The sequence below is a fragment of the Vombatus ursinus genome, unplaced genomic scaffold (assembly GCF_900497805.2).
Source record: "Vombatus ursinus unplaced genomic scaffold, bare-nosed wombat genome assembly UNPS02000580.1, whole genome shotgun sequence".
NCBI lineage: Eukaryota > Metazoa > Chordata > Mammalia > Diprotodontia > Vombatidae > Vombatus > Vombatus ursinus.
Window position 1 is genome coordinate 5,084,982 of NW_020940358.1, and position 23,343 is coordinate 5,108,324.

A 23,343-nucleotide genomic window follows, 5' to 3' on the forward strand; every position below is an offset into this window, starting at 1 on the left:
CCAAAGTCTTTCCTTTTTCAAGAAGCCTTTTCTGATTCTCCTTAATGCCAATGCCTTCCCTCTGTTGATTATTTCCAATTTATCATGTATATTGCTTGTTTGCTTGCCATCTCACCCATGAAATGGTAGGCTCCTTGAGGGCCAGGACTATCTTCTGGTGCTTAGCACAGTGTCTGGCACTTAATAATGCATTTATTTATGACTCATCCTAAGACCGCATTAATTTGGGGGGCCTACCATTGATGATTCTGACTGATCCTATAATCCATCAAAATCATGTCCCAGGTGTTTTTACATGAAATTTTTTTTCTATCTCTGCTGTACTTGTACAGCTCACTAAAAAAAACCCTCAAGTGCAAGACTTTATATTTATCCCAATTAAAATTTATCTTTATTTGACATGGCTCATCATTCCACCCTTTTTGAGATATTTTTGGATCCGAACTCTGTTATACAATGTATTAACCAACCCTCCCAGTTTTGAGTCATCCAAAAATGAGATAAGCATTCTATCTTTGCCTTCCTATAAATCATTGATAAAAATTTGAATAGAACAGGGCCAAGAAGAGAGGCTTACCAGTACCCAATCAATCAATCAATCAACAATTACTTATTTAGTATGCACTAGGTACCAAACTTAGTGCTAGGAATACAAAGACAAAAATGAAACAGTTCCTGCCTTCAAGGAGCTTACATTCTATGTACTACATGTACATAGAATATATACAAAATAAATACAACACAATTTGAAGAGGGAGGGTATTGAAACCTGAGTTCGTGAAGGTTTAATGTGGAGAAATAGTGCTTGAGTTGAGTCTTAAAGAAAACAGAGGATTCTAAGAGGTTGAGCTGAGGAAGGAGTACATTCTAGGCATGGAGGATGGCCAATACAGAGGATTAGAGGTAGAGATGGTATAGATCAGTTTGACTGAAACATAGAGTGTGAGAAGGGGAGTAATGCTTAAAGTCTAGAAAGGTTAGTTGGAGTCAGATTGTGAAGGCCTTTAAACATTAAACAAATTATATTTTATCCCAGAGGAGCTATTGGAGTTTATTGAGGAAGAGAATGACAAAGTCAGACCAATGTGACTGTGTGACCTTCCCCGCCCCTGGGTTGGAACTGATAGATTCCTCTCTGTTCCCAGGTTTTAGTTATTCAGTCAGGTTCAAGCTCACCTAACTGTACTATTGATTATCTAGTGGACATCTCTCCATCTTGCCCATGAGGGTGTTTCAACATAGTTTTGACAAAAGCCTTGTTGAAAAAGCATAATACTCTCTGCATTCCACTCCTGATTCCAAGGAAGTGCCCCCAGACCCTCATTTCAGTCAAAGCTCAGAGAAATCAATTACCAGGCTCAAGTTGACCCCAAGCTTTTGCTAAAAGTTAAAACAGGAGATTACCTACATCCTCCAGTATTTACAGGAGCCCAGAACGGTGAAACCTGATCCCCACACCGATGGACAGAAACAGCTCCATTTGCTCCTATCATTGTATGTGGGTATTAATATAGCAGGACTGATACGTTCGTTATTAATTGCCTGACAGGGGTCAGTATGTAGGCAGCCTTGGGCTGTTCAGCTTGTTTCTGGAGCAGGTGCAGTAAGGGATGGCTCAATTTAAGCATCTTCTACAGCCTCCCTTGGCAACAAGGTTTAGCTGTCATTCTTCATTTTTGCCAGTTAAGTTGCCTTGAGTCACTTCATTACTTGGAAGTAGGAAGCACTAAACTCCAAGTGTTTTTCTTTCTCTCTTCTCTGATCTTCTTCCCCTCTGTCTGCTTGACTCTGAAGGACCTTTCTGATTCATTTCCATATGTCCTTCACTCAACCATGTTTAAGTGTACAGTTTTCTGCCCCGCAGATCCCACTACATATCTTGCCTGGCAGAATCGATGCTGCCAACGCAGTCCAAGCCTGCTGGCAGCCCATGGGCTGGTTCTAACAGTCCATGTCAGCATTGCTCTCACAACAGAGTAATTGCTAATCTTATCACTGAAGAACCAAGGCATTTCTTAATTGCTGAGTGACTCCAGTGTCATATTTCTGCCTGGAAACTTAGACTTCAGAGGCCATGGTGATTAGAATCTGGACCACCAGTGGCAGCAGCATCCTCCAGGGATGTTTTGGTTAGTGGCGATTTAAAAACCCATTTTATTGTGGTTACTGTTTCCCTTGGATGATTGCATTCCTGGTATCTCTTTGAAGAACAGGCAGCATAATATAGGGGATAGAGAGTTGATGCTGAAGTTTAGAAGGCCTGGATTCAAATCCTGCCTCTGACACTTACTTTTTGTAGGACCCTGGGCAAATTAATTACCCCTTTTTTAACCTCAGACAATTCTCTGGGACTATATGTTATACACAGGTTGTGATGTTCATTGGTGGAAGAAATTCCCAGAGCAACAAAATTTTATGTGCTTTATATATTGATATTTTCTTGAAAATTACATGTAATCCTATTGCCTTTCTGAGGACAGAGGGTACATTAAAGTGAAAGATAGAGTGCTTTAGTGTTTCTTGCAGACCCTGAGGTACCATATTCCTTGGTGACCCATGGGTCTTATATGGACTGAGGCCTGCCGAAATGAACATTTGAGCAACTTTGAGCTAAAGTAGCTAAGTGGTTTGTGAGATATAGACACTCTTTTGAAATCCCTTTGCTCCTTCCAGAGAGTCCAGTGCAGAAGTACGGGGATCCTAGTGTAAGTACAAGGTCTATTAGCCTCTGTTTCTTGGTAGTCATTCAAAGAGGCATGATGGAGGGGTTTGTCTTGAGAACAAAGCACCAGTCACGGAGAGTAGATGTCTGAGCTTGCCACGCCCCGATCCTTCTAACCCCTGTCCAGAGATTGGTCTGTATTTATCTGACCTTCTGGCTTATCTGCCTTTTCAAACTTACATTGGATAACACTGGTAAACGTGAGTAGAGGGATGGATCATGAAAATTCACATATCAATCTACCGAGCAAAAAATACTTAGTTCTCCTTGAGTGAGACATTGGCCTCCTTTGATTCTCTTTAGGAAGAATTCAACCACACTCTAGACTTCTCCCAGTTTTCCTGGGCAAGTGGTCCACTTTTCAGATTTTCTGGACTCCTGGCATTCCAACTGCTTTTCAATTTTTTCTTGTCTTTGTGTGCCGCCTTTCTGAGCCTACTAATTGTGAAGCTAACACATTATAGCTGCATCAACTGCCTGCTGGATTAGGAATATAAGGTGGTGGGAGGGGGAGATGGCGAGAAGGGAATCAGACACTTGACCTGTAGCCAAGATGCAAACTAGATCAGTGAGGCAACTTCATTGCTTCTGATTTTAGTGGTCTGTGTTTTAGTTTGGTTTGCAATTTCATAATTTTCAAGTAAACTAGAACAGGATAGACCAAACTTTTTGGCAATGGTTACTAGGCTGTGATTTCTAATACCATTTTATATAGAGGAGAGTTTGGTTGACACAAGGTAGGGTCATCTTGTACTTTATCTAAAAGAGCTTAGTTAGCAATGTATGAGAAAGACTTCTACATATAATGACATCATCCACAAGGAGTTGCCCCATAGGCTTCCTTTAAAACAGAAGGGGTTCCTGAAACTTTGGTGCAGCAGTCTGGTGAAATCTAAGGACTCCTCAGAATAGTATTTTTAAGTACATAAAATAAAATACATAGGATTACAAAGGAAATCAATTATATGAAAATGTGGTTATCAAAATATTTTCTAAAAAAACTTCATAAACTCCTAGTTAAGAAAACCAGAATACAAAGCGGTACTTGAGTAGGACCTAAGATGGTGCCATAATAAGGTCCCATCATACAAGATTACTTTTCTTCCTGGGTCTCTGCACCAACAAAAGGAGCCTCTCCTTTGTATGATAAATCATTGGAGTGTCTTCTTTTTAAATCTCCTATCTTGGCAGACTTTCCATACATACACACAGGTGGCAAAATCCACCCTGCCACATTCAGTAGAAGGCCTTTTAATGTTTGCTTTGTTAATATCTTTTAGAGATGATCCCAGGGACACTGTACTCCCCTCTGCATGGCCTTCCTGCTGGGTGAGAAAATGGGTTTAGATTTGCTGAGAGTGTCTGTGTCCTTTGGTTTTCTCTGTTCCATCCCTTTGCCTACTCCCCTTCCCTGTGCCCCTCCAGCCTGAAGCTATGTCCTTCCCTGCAGAGAGATTGTGTCTGAATGTAGACTCTAAATTTTTTCTATCCAGAAAATTGCATGGGGGTGGGGGTGAGGAATGGGAATGCACATTACTGTGGTGTGCTTATTGTGAAGCTTCCCAATGCCAAAGGTATTCTGAAGTTGTTTTTGAAGTCTCAACAAGACCAGCAGGGCCTAGAAGAGACACATCCCTTGATTCTTGAGTCAAGAATTGCAGTGGTCAATTAGAGTCCATCCTTTATGATGTTAGAGTGGGATCTTCCCTGCCTCATCTTCTTTCCCTTGCTGCTGCAGAAAAGTCAGCTGTGAGTGAATTGGGGGTGTCACAGTCATCTCTATGGCAACTGAACAATGAGAAAAAAAGAGTGAATTCAGAGAAGCTCAGACACAATCTAAGATGATGGGAACCAAAGAGCCTTTTTTTTTTTTTTGAAAAAAATTGCATTATCTCAAAGATGTGCCCCAGAAGCAAGCTGATTGATTTCTAACCCCATATGATTGTGGAAGGTGGGAAGAAGCTGGCTGGCCCTTGTGAAGGGATGCTTGTTTCCATAATTGGGAACTGAAGCTTTGCCCTTAAATATATATGAGGCCAACTTTAACCATCTTCTATGTAGGTCAGATCCTACTACAGAAGATCTTTTTATAACCCAAGGATGTCTGAACCCCAAGTAACAGCTCCATTATTTCAGACAAACTCACAAAGAGGACATTTCAAGTCCTTAAAAGAGCAGGGGTAGTTTGCTTTAGTGGATTTGACCTCTTTCCCTCTTCCAGGCAAAGGAACTTCTATGACTGGAATTGTGTTGCCCATTCATGAGCAAGGCCCCTACATTTTGGCCAACAGTCCTGATTCTTTCAGACTTTGGCGCTGCGTGCCCATCCCTGAACCTAGCTGACCAAGGCCACTGATGCTTCTGTGCTAAATGACTCTCAGTTCTCTGAATCATAAGCCAATAGGAGTGGGCAGGCTTGCAAATAAGTCATAGTGACAAGTTGTCATGGTGTTTCTCCTTTGTCATTCTGATAGAACCCAGGCAGGGACCTCACATATGAGGAGGCATGATCCTAAATGGTCCAAGTTAAATGTCCTGTGTGCCCTTCCCCCACCTCCAGCCAAGGACATGGATGTGTTTGGTGCTGAAATATGGGTGTCAAATCATATCAAGTTGCATACTTGCTCCTCTGTAGACTCAGTCATCTATAATTAGTCTACCACCTGTTAATGAGCATGGGTCTGCTTTTGGCTTTGGCTTAAGTTGAGTTGATGGTGGGTCAAAAGGGGGGAAAAGGTATCCAGGTGGGTATTAGGAAAAGTTTCAGTAAAGAACATCTGGGTGCAAATGGGGTAAATGATAGACCAGCCCCAAGAACTAGAAAAAAGTGTTTTAGGGAAAGGAAACATATTTACTCTTTCTTTATTTCTCTTCCTTCCTTTCCCTCCCTTCCTCCCCTTCTTTCTTTCTTTCTTTCTTTCTTTCTTTCTTTCTTTCTTTCTTTCTTTCTTTCTTTCTTTCTTTCTTTCTTTCTTTCTTTCTTTCTTTCTTTCTTTTTCCTTCTGTCCTTCCTTCCTTCCTTTCTCCCTCCCTCCTTCCTTCCTTTCTTTTTTCCTCCTTCCTTCTCCTTTCCTTCTCCCATGTTTTCCTTTCCTTCTCCTATTTTTTCCTTTCCTTCTCCTATTTTTTCCTTTCCTTTTGTTTCCTTTCCTCTCCTTTCCTCTCCTCTCCTCTCCTCCCTTCCTTCTTTCCTTCCTTTATTTTCTCTTCCTCCCTTCCTTTATTTTTCTTTCTTCCTTTCCCTCTCTTTCTTTCATTCATTCTTTCTTTCTTTTTCCATCCTTCTTTCCTTCTTTCCTTCCCCTTTCCTTCCTTTTTTCCCTCCTTCCTTCTTTGCTTCTTTCTCCCTTTCTTTATTCTTTCTTTTCCTTCCCTTCCTCTCTCCCTTTTCTCTCTCTCTTGATCTATTTTTGACTGACATTATCTGATTGTGCCAAGTTAATTTTTCTTAGTGGGTGCTCAGGGAGGTGGTAGTGGTGGGAACACAAGGATAGGTAAGGAAGAGACTTCTGATGTCTTTGGGTGATAGCACAAAAGTGATTTAAGGATTCACAAACATCACTAGCCACTCCATGGGCCTCACTCTGCTGTCTTCACCTGAGCCGGACTCTTGACTTGGGAACGGACCAGGTCAAGCCTGTGGACTCAAGCCTGTTTCTCATCCTCCTGAAAATGGAGGGCATTTCTTTTTCAGCCTTCTTCATTGATCCAATTTTTCTCTGAACTAACTCCCCTCCCCACTTCGCTTTTTCAATTCCTTCTTGTGGAAGCTGTTCTGAACCGGCTATTTTCTGCCTTCCCATTTTTTAGTTTTATATTTTTGCTCTCCAGCCAGAGTCTCTCTTCCATTGAGTTGAGGTGGTGTCAGTCGTAAGCACTTGAAAGAAAGCCTGTGTGTTCTTTCTGGAGTGACTTCTCTTGCTGTTTTTCTGTATGTGTGTGTGTCTGTCTGTCTGTTCCTGTTGGTTTTTCACTTGAACAGTCAGAAGGTCAGTTTGAAAGATCGTGTCTTCTCCAGTCCCCGAGGCGTTGGTGCCAAGGGGAAAAGTTCTCCGCAGGCCCAGACAGTCCGGAGGTCACCCAGCGCAGACCAGAGCATTGAGGACAGCCCAAGCAAAGTGCCCAAGAGCTGGAGTTTTGGGGATCGAAACCGAGCTCGGCAAGCATTCCGGATCAAAGGCGCAGCATCAAGGCAGAACTCCGAAGGTGAGACCAAGTGACTAATTAGGTTGTGCCTTCAGTTTGGGTGATTCTAAAGGCTCAGACTTTTTCTTCTAGGTCACTGTGGCCAGATGACGATCCAGTGTTGGTTTGCAAACCAGTGAGCCATTAATGTAGGAGTTAAAGTTGTAATATATTGAGGTCAGAGAAGAAGTGTAGAGTAGGTGAGGGTACCAAGTTCTGATCTGTGAGGCAGACCAGGCAGTTCCCTAGTATAGCTCCAGGCCTCAAGAATGCCTGTACTACAATGAGCACAGTACTCTGTGGATAGGTCACATCTTTTCTTGCTTTCAAGTTTACTGACAATCAGTGCCTACTCTGTTTAATCTCTCGCTTAATTGATATATTAAATTCATTTATTTGCTGTATAGACTGAGAAATCTTTTGAAACCCCAATGTTTAACCACCCACCCTATTCTAAGGAAAGTCAGAAAGAGGCAAACTTTATGTTGATCATCAAGAGAGTGGTACGTCCCCAGCAACCTGAATTTCAGGGAGTAAAGTAGGAAAGCAAGATGGGGAGACTGGATGGGGTCTCACCTCCAAAGTGAGATTATTACTAGTTACAATAAATCTTTAACCCCTCAAATTCTTTCTTTCTCTCCATCTCCCTCTCCCTCCCCCTTTCTTCCACTCTCTTTCTCCCCTCCCCCCTCTCCCTTTCTCTTTACCCCATTCATGTGTGTATGTATATATAGTGTATGTATATAATATATATGTATATATATAAATGTATATTTTGTTCAGTCATTTCAGTCATGTCTGATACTTTGTGACCTCATTTGGTATTTTCTTGGCAAAGATACTGGAGCGGTTTGCCATTTCCTTTTTTCAGCTCATTTTACAGATGAGGAAACTGAGGCAAACAGGGGTAAGTGACTTGCCCAGGGTCACACACTGTCTAAGGCCAGATTTGAACTCAGAAAGATGAGTCTTCCTGACTCCAGGCCGAGCGCTTTATCCACTATTCCACCTAGATGTCCCATATGTGCATATAGTATATACTACATACACATGTCTATAGCATATATAGTATACTAAGTATATATATGCTGTTGTAGTAGTAGATCCAAGAGTATTCTACACTTGTGTAATCTAAATATAATCCCCAAAGATATATCCCCAAAGCTACTTGCCATCACCATCACTGTTATGCTAGTGCTCTATCTTGATTTATAATCCTTTCACATATATGAGATATCACTGACCTTTTACAACAGTCTCCTAAGGTAATTGGGACTGCACCCCCATTTCGCAAATGTGAACACTTAGGTCTAAGGAGGTTAAATAACTGCCCAAGGTCATATGGCTAATTAGTGGCAGTCAAGCCTAGAACCCAAGTCTCCTGACTTTTATATCTTGACATGATAACAAGCTGCTTCTAGAAACAGAACAGGTTGTTTTTATCTACAGTTCTGTTCCCCTCCATTAACACAGCTACATTGGAGTTGGAAGAAAAGAAACAAGTGTTTATTAATACCTACTATGTGCCAGATACTGTGCTAAGCACTCTGCAAATTTGATTCTCATAACAACTATGGGGGGTAGATACTACTGTTGTACCCATTTGATAGCTGAGGAAACTGAAGCCAACAGGGTTAAGTGACTTTCCCAAGGTCACACAACTGGCTAGTAAGTGTCTCAGCTGGATTTGAACTCAGGTTTTCTTGACTCCAGGCCCAGAGCACTATCCACCTAGCTGCCTCTGGATGGTGCTGTTTGATACTGATGTGCTTCATGTGCAGAGTTGAAAGAGCATTGATGTAGCCGAAAGAGCATTGAGCTTGGAGTCAGATATCCTGGATTCACATTCAAATCTTGCTGATCTAAATTATGTGACTATAGGCAAATCATTTAGCTGCTCTGAGCCTTAGTTTTCTCCTCTATAAAATGGGTATAACAATCATTTTTGCCTACCTTGGTCAGTCAATCAAATAGAATTTGTTAAGAGTCTACCATGTTCTAAGCACTGAACTAGGCATGGGAAGACAAATGCAAAAGGGGGGAGAACACCCCCTCAAGGAGCTTATATTCTACTACAGGGAGACGTTATATTCACAGACAAGCAAATACAGGCTATATATACACAAAATAAATATCCAATGACTGGGATTAGGAAGTCAGCACTAACCACATCATAAATTAGTAAAAGCCTCTGGAAGGGGGTAGAGATGTCAGTTGAGAGAACCAATATGGCCCCAAAGAAGAAATAGAAGATAGTTCTCACTTTCCTTTGTAGAAGTTGGATAGCCACCAGGGTAGAACATTGCACGTATTTTCAGGATTTTTGAATCAGTTTTGCTGATTTTTTCCCCTCTTCTTCTTCTTTTTCTTTTTTGGTAAGGTAATCAGGATTAAGTGACTTGCTCAGGGTCACACAGCTAGTAAGTGTCAAGTGTCTGAGGCTGTATTTGAACTCAGGTCCTCCTGATTCCAAGGCTGGCGCTCTATCCACTGTGCCATCTAGCTGCCCCCTTCTTCCTCTTTTTCTTTAAAAATATTGTTATTATTTTTTTAATGTGGGATGGCTCTCTGGGAGGGGAAAGAGAGAAGAGTACTGGAAGAAATTTTAGTGATATAAAAAAACCCAAAGAGATCAATAAAAATTATTAAAAAAAAAAAGACTATCTCAGTAGTCTAGGTGCCAGGTAGTGAGAGCCTAAATTAATGGGGTTGGTGTGTCAGAGAGAGGGATGTATACCAGAGATATTATGAAGTAGAAAAGATAAGATTTGGCAACAGATTGGAAATGTAGTGTGGATGACAATGAGGACTCAAGGGTGACACTGAGAAGGAGGGCTGGGTGACTGGGAAGGTGGGGGTGCCCTTGGCAGTGATAGGATGTTCAGAAGAGGCCTCGATTAGGGCCCTGTGCAGAAGCTGTATACCAACTGGGCTCTTGCGGTCATTATACAGACACAATCATAAGTGACTGATGGCCATGGGGTGTTCCTACCATTGCCCCAGACACCCCCAAACAGCCTAGCGTGGTTATGAGTCGGCTCCTTCTCTAGGTGCATCCTTCTGCTGTCTGGGGCTCTGTGACTACCTCTGGACATGGTAACAGGTAGCCAATTCACAGCCGGTGTTTTCTTTCACCTAGAAGCGAGTCTCCCAGGAGAGGACATCGTGGATGACAATAAAAGCTGCAACTGTGAGTTTGTGACGGAAGATTTGACTCCAGGCCTGAAAGTCAGCATCAGGGCAGTGTGGTAAGAGTCTCAGCACCCAAGGCAAGAGAGGGGAGGGGAGGGGCCGCAGGGGAAGCATTTGTCTTCACCGGGCAGAATGCATAGAGCATTGTAAGAAGTGAAAAGGGAGAGACTCAAAAGAGTTTTCTGCTGTAGATTCCATCTAGTGATTACTGATACATTTCCCTAGGTTGTCCTGCCTGTATAACAATAATAATAATAATAGCGAACATTTATATAGTGCCTACTGTGTACCAGGTACTATACTAAGTGCTTTCTAATTATTATCTTATTTGATCTTCAAAATAACCCTGGGAGGTAGGTGCTGTTATTATCACCATTTTACAGATGAGGAAACTGAGTCAAACAATGGTAAAGTGACTTGTCCAGGTCATACAGCCAGAGTTGAACTCAGGTCTTCCTGACTCCAGGCGTGGTACTCTATCCACTGTACCACCTACTTGCCCCTATGCTTCTGTATACATAGGCCTTTGCAGAACTAAACTTTTGACATATTTTTGCTGCAAAAGGAAATCATAAGGAATCATAAGAATACCAAGGATGCTTAATCCAATTTTGACATTCCTGTTTGCTTTGTGTTTCTTGGTATAGAGGGAAATAAAGAGGGAGAGAACTTAAAAGTTCTGGAACTGGGGTGTGAGGGGTTCTTATAAGGTACCTGGGTAAGCAAAAGGTCTAGAAATCATCCAAACAAGCAAATATCTACCTTAGGCAAAAGTATGAAGTTTATCTTCAGGGACCTGTTTCAGATATTCTTCACCATCACATATTGGGGACTTAATGCATGTCCCTCTCCTGAGGGCTTTGTCTTACTTATTAAAAGAAAGTCAATGGTAAAAGAGTGGCTAAAGTACTGGGTTTGGGAGGCAGAAGACTCCAAGCAACACCTGGTGCTGCCATTGATAAACTGTGTTATCTTTTGTGGGCTATAACATCTCCAGACCTGAGCTTCTTCATCTGTAAAATGGACATAATATTCCCTATGCTGTCTAACTCAGAGGTGTTGTTAGATGATAAAAGAGATGAGAAAGGGCTTTAAAAAGTGTTAAGTTCTGAACTTGTGTGACACATTATTGTTACACTTTTCTACGAGACGATAATTGCATGGTACAGAAAAGAAATGTAGAAGGATTTAGCAGAAGGACAGACTGATGTGATCTGGAGTTGTTCAAGCCAGGGAACACTCTGGCCCCTTCATTGTGCGCGAGGTCTGTCTCCTTTGAGATGGAAGATAAGAGGTGTACTGGGACTTAGGACAGGTCTGGGCACAGGGTCTACCTAATCTAATGTCCAAAGGCATGACCTGTATTTATGTTGTTATGGTTTCTATTGGTCTGGAGATTTCAAGACCCTTTTTTGTCTTCTCCTTTAGTGTCATGCGCTTCCTTGTTTCCAAACGGAAGTTCAAGGAGAGCCTAAGGCCCTATGATGTGATGGATGTCATTGAACAGTATTCAGCTGGACACCTGGATATGTTATCCCGGATTAAAAACCTTCAGTCCAGGCAAGACCCTCCTCTGGCTTTGGTTTTGTTGTGGGGTGGGTGTAAGAGCTTGGCTCCTTTGTTTTGGGTTTTTCAATCTTTTTACCAAATCCCAGGGGAAAACTCATGGTTTCTTCCAAGTGACTAAGGTAAGGTGGGTTAATAGCTGTGCCTGTGAATGGGGAGGTGGGGGTGGTTATCTCACAACTAACCTTTCTCATTGGCCCCATATTAATGGATAAGAAGGAGACCAGACAGAAGGCACTAGACTGGGTCCACCTAGCCCCTTCCATGCTTATGCTGAATTATTCTCTCTCTCTCCCTGTGCCTGTCTGTCTCTCTCCTCCCCTACCCTTTCTCCCCCTTCTTTCTCTTTCTCTATTAACCTCTTTCACCCTGCCTATCCCCCACTTTCTCTCTTCCTACCCTCTTTCTTTCTCTTACTCTCCTACCCCATTCTTTGCTCTCTCACTCTCTCTCTCTCTCTCTCTCTCCCTCTCTCTCTCTCTCTCTCTCTCTCTCTCCCTCTCCCCCCCCCCCCTCCCCCCTTTCTCTCTTCCTCCCTCTACCTCTCCTTCCTTGGTTCAGGCTTATGGACAGATGGATGGAGGGCTGAGCAAATTTATTGAATGATGTGACCAGAGAGATTTTTGTGTGTCCACCTGGTGGTAGACATGCTGCTTGGCACCTTCTTTCCTTCCAGAACAGAGTGGGTAGGCCCCTCTCCTCTGCCACCCCTGCCTCCTCCCTGATGGAGGTGACTTCAGAGGTTATTCTTCATAGTGGCTGGGGTGGGGCACAAAGAACAGGAAAGGTGCTCCAGGTTTGACTCTAACAGGAAAAGAAAACTTGCCTCTTTCTTTTGATTAGAAAGAGCTAGGCCAAGTACTTCAGTATACATATTTCTGTACACACAGAAACCAGGCTTTTTACTAGTTAGTGTGGATGTGAGTATATGCATGTGCAGGAGTGTGTGTGTGTGTGTGTGTGTGTGTGTGTGTGTGTGTGTGTGTGTTGGGGATGAGGAGGAAGGCTGTCATTTTTGTTGAAGTCCAATTAAACAGATGTCCTTGCAAGCTCAAGGGCACATGACTTTCTCTATCTGTTTTCCTGCGGCCTCCTTCTGGATGCTTGGTTTCCAGGTTTCCATATCCTAGCTCAGGGGAAGTTCTCATGGTGAAGATAACTGAGATATTTCTTCAGTGGTCATAGCCCCTCTGCCACAAGGAAAGAAGGTCTCATTCCTGAAAAAAGAGTCCCATTCTGATATAGCTGGTCTTCTATGGGTTTCCTCTGAGGCCTGGGAAAGAAGGAAAAAGGATTCTTTGGCTATGTTTAAACATAGGATATTGCTTTTATGGGATAGCCAAGGCTGGTAGCCAAGGATGATAGCCACTTCCTCTTTGCCAAGTTTTGGGGGTGGGTCACTTCTACTGCATAAATCCATCAAATAGGATAACATATGTAAAATACTTTGCAAACCATAAAGTGCTACATAATGCTTGTTGTTATTATTATTGTTATCATTATAATACTTGGTATTCCTATTTGGAACTGGCTACCTTCTTGGAGGTGGGCTAGGTTATGTGAGCAAGGGTGGGCACCACCTAGTAAATAAAAACTTCATTAGAAGGAGCCTCTGGGGAAATTCCCATCTACCCTCCATGACGACAAACTCACACTCACTGCCACTGCTGTTATGTCTCTTTGTGTGTCTGTGTTGAACTGTGGTGTTTCTACTGTGTCTCTGTCCCTTCTCTTTTCACCCTTTTTTCTCACTATGGTTGTGTTTTGTTTACCAGGCTCTCTCGTCTCTTAAGTTTTCCTTTTAACTTCATGTTCTGGAGGAAAAAAAAGGAGCTCAGGATATTTTCTGTCATCTTGATAATACTGAGACTATATGTTATTCTGTAGCCAACATCCTTGCTGGTATATTGCCCCAGATATGCAAATATATTCCAGTGGGGACTGCATGCTGCTTTCAGGGAATACAGCAGTGATGCTGTGTGGATGCCTGGCTCCCCGAGTTAAATGCTTTGCTTGAACTTGAGAAACGATTTGGCAAATCAGAGGACAAGCAAATATTTCATCAACTGTTTTGAGTGGAATACAATATATTTTTCCAAAGGGGGGGAAATCTGTTTGTTTGTTTTTTTTAGTTATTCCTTATGGTTCTGCAAGTTTCCAGCCAACTCTGTTCCACATGTTGCTTCATTATGCATTTTGCTGGTGTCTTTTTTCTTATTTACTTTGCCAGGATAGATATGATTGTGGGTCCCCCACCCCCTTCAACTCCCCGGCATAAGAAGTACCCAACCAAAGGACCCAAAGAATCGCCCCAATACTCGCCTAGGTTAGGACAGCTCAAGGGCCTCTTTCTCTGGGTTTGTTCATTTGTTAAATGGCAAACCTCTTTCACACCAGACCACATGACGGCATTTAGCTCTTAGTATGATTCCAGCATGCTTTACTGAAGTGACTAGAGCAGCCTGGACTGTGCCTTTGCCTATGACTAGGTCACACATAGACCTCTATATGATCTTCTATCTCCCTGGAAAAGCAATAATAGGCAAATGGCCATGTTCTTTCTCCCCGATTCTCAGTACTTACTATGTAGGAGACTGTGCTGCCTCTGAATCTGAACTGTTAGCCCTTCAGGGGTCACTGTCTGCCCTCCGGCAGGGTGCTCTGAGGAAGCCAGAAGGTCCTGTTTGCCATAGATATTCATACACTGTTGCCCCCACCCTTGGCTCCAGAACTGTCATCTTGTTCAAAGTGAAGGGGAAAACATACCTGTCCTCAGATGAGTAATTTGCTGGGATGCAGAGAGAAAATGCATACCGGAGTATTTCTGTAGCCCATGCTCTGGGGCCTTACCCCTTCATTGACTCTGAATTATCCCCAGAGGGCCTCCCTTTCTCTTTTCCCTCATGGACCAGCAGGCTGGGCTGTGTTTGTTTCCATGTGGTGGGAAGGTCAGAAGCCAGAGACTTTTGTTGGGCTTCCCTGAGCTCTACACACTTAGGGGTGACCCTGGGAGCTACCCCCATTCTTTCATAGGGTTAGGCAAAATGAGCTTACGCCCAAACACCAGATTGTTCTAACCAAATTCAGTAAGGACAACCCCGTAGAGTTCAGCGTGGCATAGTGGACAGAGGTCCAGCCTTGGAGTTAGGAAGACTTGGTCTCAAGTCCTGCCTTTGCTATGTATTGACCATGTGACCTTGGGCAAGCCATTTGCCTGTCCTGCTCCAGACAGCTCTAAGAATAGGTATAGATGAGTTGCTGATCTGTATGGGTAGAGGGAGTTTCCACACACCTTTTACCAATGAGATCACACTTCTAGAATAGAAAAAAAAAATCAACGAAGCAATTTTTCTTCTTCTTTTTCCTCTTCTCCTCTTCCTCCTCCCCCCTCCTCTCCCTCCTACTTTTTCTTCTCCCCTCCTCCTCTTTCCCTTTTCCTCTCTCCTCCTCCTTCCTCTTCTTCTTCTTCCCTCCTTTTTTTTTTTGGTCTTTTTGCATGTGTGCTTGCATGCTAACAACTGAATCAGTAGGGCTGTAGGTTTCACTTTTTAGCCAGGTGTTTTGATTTAGTTGTAGATTACAGGTCTCTACAGCTGAAGTGCAGGGCTGGATTGAGGCCAATACCTTGGCAATTCGGGAAAAGGAAGTTTTCCCCTGAGTAATTCTGGCTACCCCCTCCCTCCCCCACCTGCCCCAACTTCTTGCTGTCTCAGCCCTCCACAGGACCATGACCATTTTTCAGGACTTTGTCTGTGGTAACACAGGGATCAGAAGCCTGAGGAACAGGTCTCTTTCAAAGAATACCTGGACAAGAGAGGAAGGTGAGAATTTTAGTTAGCTTTGACCAAGGAAGCCTGCCCAGGATTGTAGAGAAATGAGCATAGGCACATACATCCCAGGCACTCACCTGAAAGGTGTGATGCTTAGGCCCCGTTCCTTCTCAGCCAGAGCTATTGGGGCTGTAACAATGCCAGTCATCTGAGAAACATGAAAGGCGCCAATCTTTGAGTAAATCAATGTCTTTCTTAATTCCCCTGCCCCACCCCAACACCACATTGGATATTGAATTCTTAGGCCCATAAAAGATTTAACTTAATCCCCAGGAATTTAAACTTTTTTCCATTGCCTGGCATTTTCCCCATAAGAAATGAGGTTCCTCACGGGCAGTAAAATAAATGAGTAGGTTGCAAATGACAAACTTATAAAACCCACAGACAAGGAGAGAATCTCAGTGCTTACTTTCTCAAGCATAGACTGTCTGAAGAATTAAGTCATTCCTGGGCTCATGATGTCTGAGGCCAGGTCTAGAGGAGTGGGTGGAGTTCTTGGGCCACCCAAGGACAGCAGGTAGCTCCTCTTTTCCCTCTTGGCTTCAGGCCCAGGTGCCAGAGTCCTTATGTTGAATTTGCCGAAATACTAGGAACCCTGAGGCATAGGCATTGTTGTGGACATGGAGAAAGAAAAATCTCTGCAGCCTCATTAACTGCTCAGTTGCAATCAGAATGAAAAGATACCATTATAGATCCTTCCTGGCTAGGGTTCTGGGACTGCAGAATGGGCCATAGGCAGAACTCTTAGATATAGTTTTCCTTTGAAAAAATGACAAAAACGAAAAAATAAAGGTAGGTAAAAAAGCCAGTCATGTGGTATGGGTGAAGGGGGTTTAGCTTCAATGCTTGAATTGTGTATAAGAACTAAAAAGACTGAAATATTTCTCTATTTCCCTACCTCATTTTCCTCATTCAAGCTGTTTAACATCTGACGTCTGCTTTGAGTCAGAGGGAGCCTTGGGCCCCTTCGTGCATGAACTGTGAGCATGGAGCCCAATGGAGCATGAGGGAACCCACACTATGGCTGATGCAAGACTTTTCCCTTTTCTGTTTCATTCAACAGAAAGAAAGACAAAAATATCCTCCAATCCTCCCATCTCCACCCCTGCCCCAGTGAAACAGCGGGTGGGCTGACTTAAGATTATATGGCTCAGGGGCCCAGTTGACCTGTCTGTGCTTAGTGTATTAAGAAGTAAAATGATCACATGCATATCCCTGCATTTCCCACCCCCAAATAGGGAATGAGTAGCTCAGAGTTTTCTCTCTAAAAAGGAATAACCCACACTCTACAGATGGACTTACTGAGGGCAAAAATGAAATCTTATATTAAACCCAGAAAGAGAGAGAGAGCACCAGGGGCAAGATTAGAATTCAGGTCATATCCCATAGACACAATTTGATGAGCCTCTGATTATAGACCTTTGCCCAGTGCTATTTGCCTGTATTTCCTGCTCTATAGTTCAGAGTGAGTTGGAGAAGTCTAGGAACAGCAGGGGATTTGCAGCTCAGATGTCAAGAAAGCTGGTCTCACTGTGCTGGGAGACATTTCCATCCATCTGCCTGTGCTGAACTAGGGTCTGCTCAACTAATTCTGGAATTTTTACATTGGTGAAAAGTCCTAAAATTCACAGTGTGCCCATACTGCCACCCCCAATATAATAGCCACTCTAAGGAGGGCTTCAACAATGAGGCTACACCTGCAACTAGCGCTGGCTGGATTGCCCTGAACAACTAGGCAATCTGGAAACTAGTCAGATCAGTTGTATGGCTGTGTTTCTTTCATTGATTCAACCAGTAGAATCAGTTAAACTGATGGAACTGAGTGGGCCTTTAGCCCCAAGAAAACACCCCAAGTTCCTGCAAAAAGCTTATTCGGATCTTTCAGCTCTACAGGTTTAGGGTATGAATGTTATTGCTCTCTCAAAGTGGGAAGGAAAAAAATGTACTCTCTAAGACCTTGTCTCAGGGGGAATCACTCATGTCCATATTGCAAAATATAAAGCAATGTGTATCATGATGTGCCGGCAACCTGTAACTGGCTTCTTTCTAATGCTAATGACTCCAGAGCCAAGTTAGGGGATGCTTTACTATAGGTTGACACCACATGCCCCCTCCAGGCAAATTGGGAGCCAGCTCTGTTCTTGGAAGAGTAAAGGAAGCAGCTCTATGTCTTCTCCTTGCCAAAAGAGAGTTTGTCGTATCTCTCTCTGCATTACTTAGACACACACACACACACACACACACTCCAAGGGAAGGAAGACAGCCCCTTCTGTCATTGGCAATGGGCTTGTCTTGTCTCTTTTCTTTGATATGTGCATTGGATGGGTTTCTGTGCTGGTCTGTGTCTATCCTCTTTCCCTCTCCCCATACTGGTGCATGGAGCCATAACTCCTAACGCATACCCAGCATCTTTTGTTCTGCTCAAGACACTTAACTCTGTTTCAACCACACTCCCAGGCCTTACCAACCACACTTAGTGGCACATTATGCTGGAGTAAAACAAAGGAGTTAAGAAGGGGTGGGAATTGTTCACGCTGGAGAGAGGGGGAGAGAAGGACCGAGATACCTACCTGCTGGGGGCAGATCTGCCCCTTCATAGTCTTCAGACCAGGGATTGATGAAGTTGAATATATATATGGATTGAACCCTGATTACATAACAGGTGATTAGGGGCTGCCCAGCAGCATGGCATAGTAGGTACCAAGGTGTTCTTGGAACCAGGAAGACCAGGGTTCAGGTCCTGCTTCTGAGGCTAGTCACTTACCCTCCTAGTGCTCCATGCTCTCTAAGATCACAAATTGCAGAGAAGGTGCTGAACTGCATTGGTCAAAGGAGCTTCCTTGCCTGGGACTTCCTAATGCTGGAGAAATCTCAGATCTAGTCCCTATCTCTATCCCTGTTTCAGTAACATTGTCAGAACAGAAGGAAACAATGAGTCATAGTGTGGAAAAAAAACTAAAATAGGAGCCACCAAATTTGGGCTCAAATCCCAGTTCTTAACTACCTCTGTAGTCTTAGGTCACGTAAGCTCTCTCAGCCTCAGTTTCCTCATTTGAGATAGCTAAGTGGTAAAATAGAGGGCTGTATTTAGAGTGAGGAAGACCTGAGTCAAATTTGATGTCAGATATTTCATAGCTGTGTGACCTGGGCAAGTCCTTTAACTGCTATCTGCCTCAGGTTCTTCATCTGTAAAGTGGGCATAATAATAGCACTAGGGTAGCAGTGAGAATAAAATGAGATAATATTTGTTAAATGCTTTGCAAACATTAAAGCAATATATACATATATACGTATATGCAACTCCCCTCCCCTCCTGAATCATGCCCTTACCTGAGGGTGTTCAGCCCAAAGGAAGGTAAATTTTGATGGCTGAAACCTACCTAGTCATCCTGGGGTTTACCACAAGATTTCTTTCTTAAACACCATGCCTTAAACCCAATTCACTCTGACTCTCATTGATTGGCCAACAATAGGTCCCTGCCTAAGCACCACTTAGTGGTTATTTTTTGGGCCCTGATGGCTCTGGATGAATGTAAAGAGTAATTGTTTCTCCTTTGGCCAGCCTGTAATCCTGATGGTCTTCCCCTCCCAGTTTGATTTTTTTAAATTTTTATTAAAGGGGCCATCCCTTGACTCACTTCTTAAACGGCCTAATCACTGAAGGGGCATTTCCTCACTCAAAGTGAAAAGTCGGAAGACCTTAGCTTAAAAAGGTCATGGTCTTCCACTGCATCCTGGGCCATCTCCAGTTGTCCTGGGATGGCTCTGGAGGAGAAAGTGAGGCTGGTGAATTTGCACAGCCCTCCCTCACTCACAATTCAATTGCAAGTCATGGCATCATCTTCCTAATATATATATTTGTTGTTGTTGTTGTTTTTATTATTAAATTGGGAGAGCAAAGCATCACCCTAATAGGGTTGTTGTAAAATGTGTGAGATAACTATAAGGTGCTATTAATGTTTTCATTGGCATCATTATCTAATAGCAATTGGAGTGGAAGGATAAAACAAAGATAGGAAGAAGCAAGGAAGAAGATATAAAAAGAGAAGGAGAAATTGGGGAGCCCAATCAGGGACTGAATGTCTCAAGAGTTAAGAGATACCTTGACCAGAAGGGTCTGTTGTGATCTGGGCAGGGGATAGGGTTACCAAGTGAGCAGTCTCCCTGAACCAGCTTCTTGTATATATGACCCCCAAAGGGCAAACATCTCTCTTAGCTTGAGAAGAGTAAATGCAAATTGATGGATTGGAATAAAAATGAAAATTTTCTTCATTTTACTCCTTGTTAATGTGCCATATTCCATTTGACTGAGAAAAATAAAATGAAACCACAATATTATTTCAAAATATAATTATGAGACAAATGCTTGTTGGCTTCTAATCTAGTATTGAGCTGCTTTCTGAAAACTACGTGTCTAGTTTTGAGGCCTCACATAATTGAGGAGCTGTTGCTTTGACTAGAAGGGGAGAGGAGAGGACCTTTGAATCCTTGCTTGCCACAAACTCATGGTTTTGTGTGTGTTTGTGGGGGGGATTTCTATTCCTGGTAGAGTGGACCAGATTGTTGGACGGGGCCCAGCAATTACTGACAAGGACCGTACTAAGGGGCCGGCAGAAGCGGAGCTACCTGAAGACCCCAGCATGATGGGCCGCCTTGGGAAAGTGGAGAAACAGGTATGTGGTTGAGGAAATCACTGGGCAGACTTTTCTGACTTTAAAAAACCAAGATTTGTGGTTATCACTATTCCTCTTTAGATTGCAACGTGGTTTAATAGAGATTCTTTAGTATAATGTATTCTCCAGGAGAATTTTGCTATGAAATGCAATTCTTTTTTTTCTTTTTTCTTTTTGGTGGGGGGTTAAGTGACTTGCCCAGAGTCACACAACTAGTAAGTTTCAAACGTCTGAGGCCGAATTTGAACTCTAAGGCTGGAGCTGTATCCACAGTGCCACCTAGCTGCCCCTGAAATGCAGTTCTTTAGACAGGTTTCATGTGAACGAGACTGTTTCAGTAACTTTCACCAGCTTGGCATTTTCACCTGGTTCTAAGGGACTCCCTGTAGGATTATTCCTTGAGCACTGTTGTTCTACTTCAGAGATAGTTGTCAACTCCTTCAAAATGGTTTTGGCCAAGTAAGAAATGTTAGGATGATATGGAAGTGTGTCCCAATCTTCACCCCACTCATATAAATTTATCCCTGTGAACTGAGGATTTCACATCTCAGATGCCACTTGGTCTTCTGGCCAATTTCATTATAATCAGCATTAGGGTAAATAAATCAATAAGCATTTATTAAGAGCTGACTATATGACAAGTACTGTCCTAAGAATTGGAGATATAAAGAAAATGCAAAACCAAGCCTTGCCTGGATAGGTGCTTTATAAATGCTTGTTGACTGATAGACTATATGTTAAGTTCAGAGAGGTACCATGATGTAGTGGAAAGAATCCAAAGATAAGAGTTTTAATTCCAGGTCTGATATATCTTAGCCATGTGTCTCTGGGCAAAGATGCTTTATTTCTAAGTATCTCAGTTTCCTTTCATATAAAATAGGCAGAATGATACTTACACAACCTATCTCACAGGGTTGTTTGGAGCCAAGTGCTTTATACACCCATTATAAAGCACTGCAAGTGAGTTATTGCTGTTGATATCATCACTTTAGCAATTTTTTGCAAAGGAAAGAAAGGTACATTCCATTAGTTAGGGATTCTCTGAACCTGCACAGAGTGAATAGCATTGTTTTGGTTCCTGACTAAACAAGAGACATGTTCCCGATCACCAGAGTTGATGGTAAAAAGGGCAGACATGGGGGCAGCTAGGTGGCACAGTGAATAGAGCACCAGCCCTGGAATCAGGAGGACTTGAATTCAAATATGGCCTCAGACACTTGACACTAGCTGTGTGACCCTGGACAAGTTACTTAATCCCATTGCCGAGCCAAAAAAAAATGTTGGGGTAGCTAGGTGGTGCAGTGAATAGAGCACTAGCCCTGGAATCAGGAGGACTTGAGTTCAAATCCGGCCTCAGACACATAACACTTACTAGCTGTGTGACTCTGGGCAAGTCACTTAACCCCAATTGCCTCATTAAAAAAAAAAAAGGCAGACAGTATAGGTGAATATGCAATCATCAGAAAGATATTTGTGTAATTTTATTATTTTGAAGGTGTTTTGAGGGGGGAAAGGATAGTCCCAGGGTTATATTTATAGGGTTACAAGGTATAGAATGGGTTGACCCAGAAAACTCTTCTGGAGGAGGTGGACTGTGATTTAAGGGAATGGAAAGGTAGAGTTTTTGGAGTGCGCTTCTTACTAGATTTTTATGCTTTTTTTTGTGTATACCTGAGCCTGGGTGAGGACTGCCCTCTATCTTCTACTATGGGAACTTCATTTTGTCTTTTGGTTAAACAGATATGACATTGGTATGAACATTTTCAGGTTCTCTCCATGGAGAAGAAGTTGGACTTCCTGGTCAACATTTACATGCAGCGGATGGGCATCCCTCCAACAGAAACTGAAGCCTACTTTGGTTCCAAGGAACCAGAACCTGCTCCTCCCTACCATAGCCCAGAGGAAAGCCGGGAGCACATCGACAAGAACGGCTGTATCATCAAGATCATCCGCTCCACCAGCTCCATGGGGCAAAAGAATTTCTCTGCCCCTCCAGCACCGGCCATGCCTTCTAACACATGCCCCCCATCTACTTCATGGCAGCACCAAGCCTATCAGCGACAGAGCCATGGGTCCTCTCCAGTTGGAGATAATGGCTCTTTAGTCCGAATCCCCCCACCACCATCCCATGAGCGGTCCCTGTCTGCCTACAGTGGGGGTAACCGGGCTAGTATGGAATTCCTCCGTAATGAGGACATGGCTACCAAGCACCATGAGAGTGCCTTGAGGGACAGCGACACCTCGATCTCTATCCCCTCAGTGGACCATGAGGAACTTGAGCGTTCCTTCAGTGGCTTTAGCATTTCCCAGTCCAAGGAAAACTTGGACATGCTGAACAGTTGCTATGCAGCTGTAGCCCCTTGTGCGAAAATCAGACCCTACATTGCAGAAGGGGAATCAGACACTGATTCTGACCTTTGCACACCCTGTGGCCCCCCACCACGGTCAGCCACTGGGGAAGGCCCCTTCAGTGACATGGGCTGGTCAGGCCCTCGAAAATGAAGCACTTGCTACCCAACCAGCTGTCGGTTCATATTGTCCACATGTTGAACTCTTTTCCAGGGGACTGACCACCAAGGATTTGTGTTTCAGAAACTCACTTGGTTCTGGGACACTCTCTAATAGCTGTGTTGAGTGCATAGGGTGGGGGAGGGTCAGGGAGGGTGGTAAGATTGGGACAGAGGCTGGCTCAGAAACCTTCTTCTTTGCAGAAGGGTCAATTGGGTAATATTACCCACAGGAGACTGGATCAATTTGTCCTGTCTTTCTGGGTGCACTATTTAAGGGAGGGGTGTGAAACTGTGTCTTGATACAGGGTAGACGAGTGGAGTTTCTTGGTATCAGCCAAGCAAGATTTTATAAAAAATCATTTTATTATAAGGTAATAATTGTCCCATGGGTAGAAGTTTATTTATTACCTCTGGGGTTCTCTATGATGACAAAGCGAATACACAATCCCCACTGTCTTGTACAACAGGTTTTTTTTTTTTTTGACAGAAGTGGTAGACTTTTAAGCAGACTCAAAACTTTTAGTTCAACATTCATCAGTGGGAGAGTGGGGGTGATGACAGTGGGATGTGAAAGACCCTTGGAGGTTGCTCTGTAAGTGGATTGGTTATGGCTTTTGGACCTTTGGTCTGAGAATTCTTGAAGCTGAAAAATGTGAGTGGTTTGG

The 23,343-nt window shown here is 43.2% G+C and overlaps 1 protein-coding gene across 7 annotated transcripts in view; it reads left to right on the forward strand.

The window, feature by feature from the left end:
• The window catches only part of KCNQ2 (potassium voltage-gated channel subfamily Q member 2), a 154,551-nt gene extending 131,742 nt beyond the window's left edge, over positions 1 to 22,809 (forward strand). For 3 of the 7 annotated variants that reach the window (XM_027848578.1, XM_027848587.1, XM_027848596.1), the window contains 5 exons: positions 6,705 to 6,928; positions 10,047 to 10,155; positions 11,528 to 11,659; positions 20,045 to 20,168; positions 21,936 to 22,809. In XM_027848578.1, coding sequence (XP_027704379.1) covers positions 6,705 to 6,928; positions 10,047 to 10,155; positions 11,528 to 11,659; positions 20,045 to 20,168; positions 21,936 to 22,670 — 1,324 coding nt within the window. In that variant the 3' untranslated portion in view covers positions 22,671 to 22,809. Of the gene's footprint in view, positions 1 to 6,704; positions 6,929 to 10,046; positions 10,156 to 11,527; positions 11,660 to 13,895; positions 13,992 to 20,044; positions 20,169 to 21,935 lie in introns of all 7 variants that reach the window. The other 4 variants (XM_027848577.1, XM_027848584.1, XM_027848600.1 and 1 more) reach the window with 4 other exon arrangements.
• Positions 22,810 to 23,343: the final 534 nt, after the last annotated feature.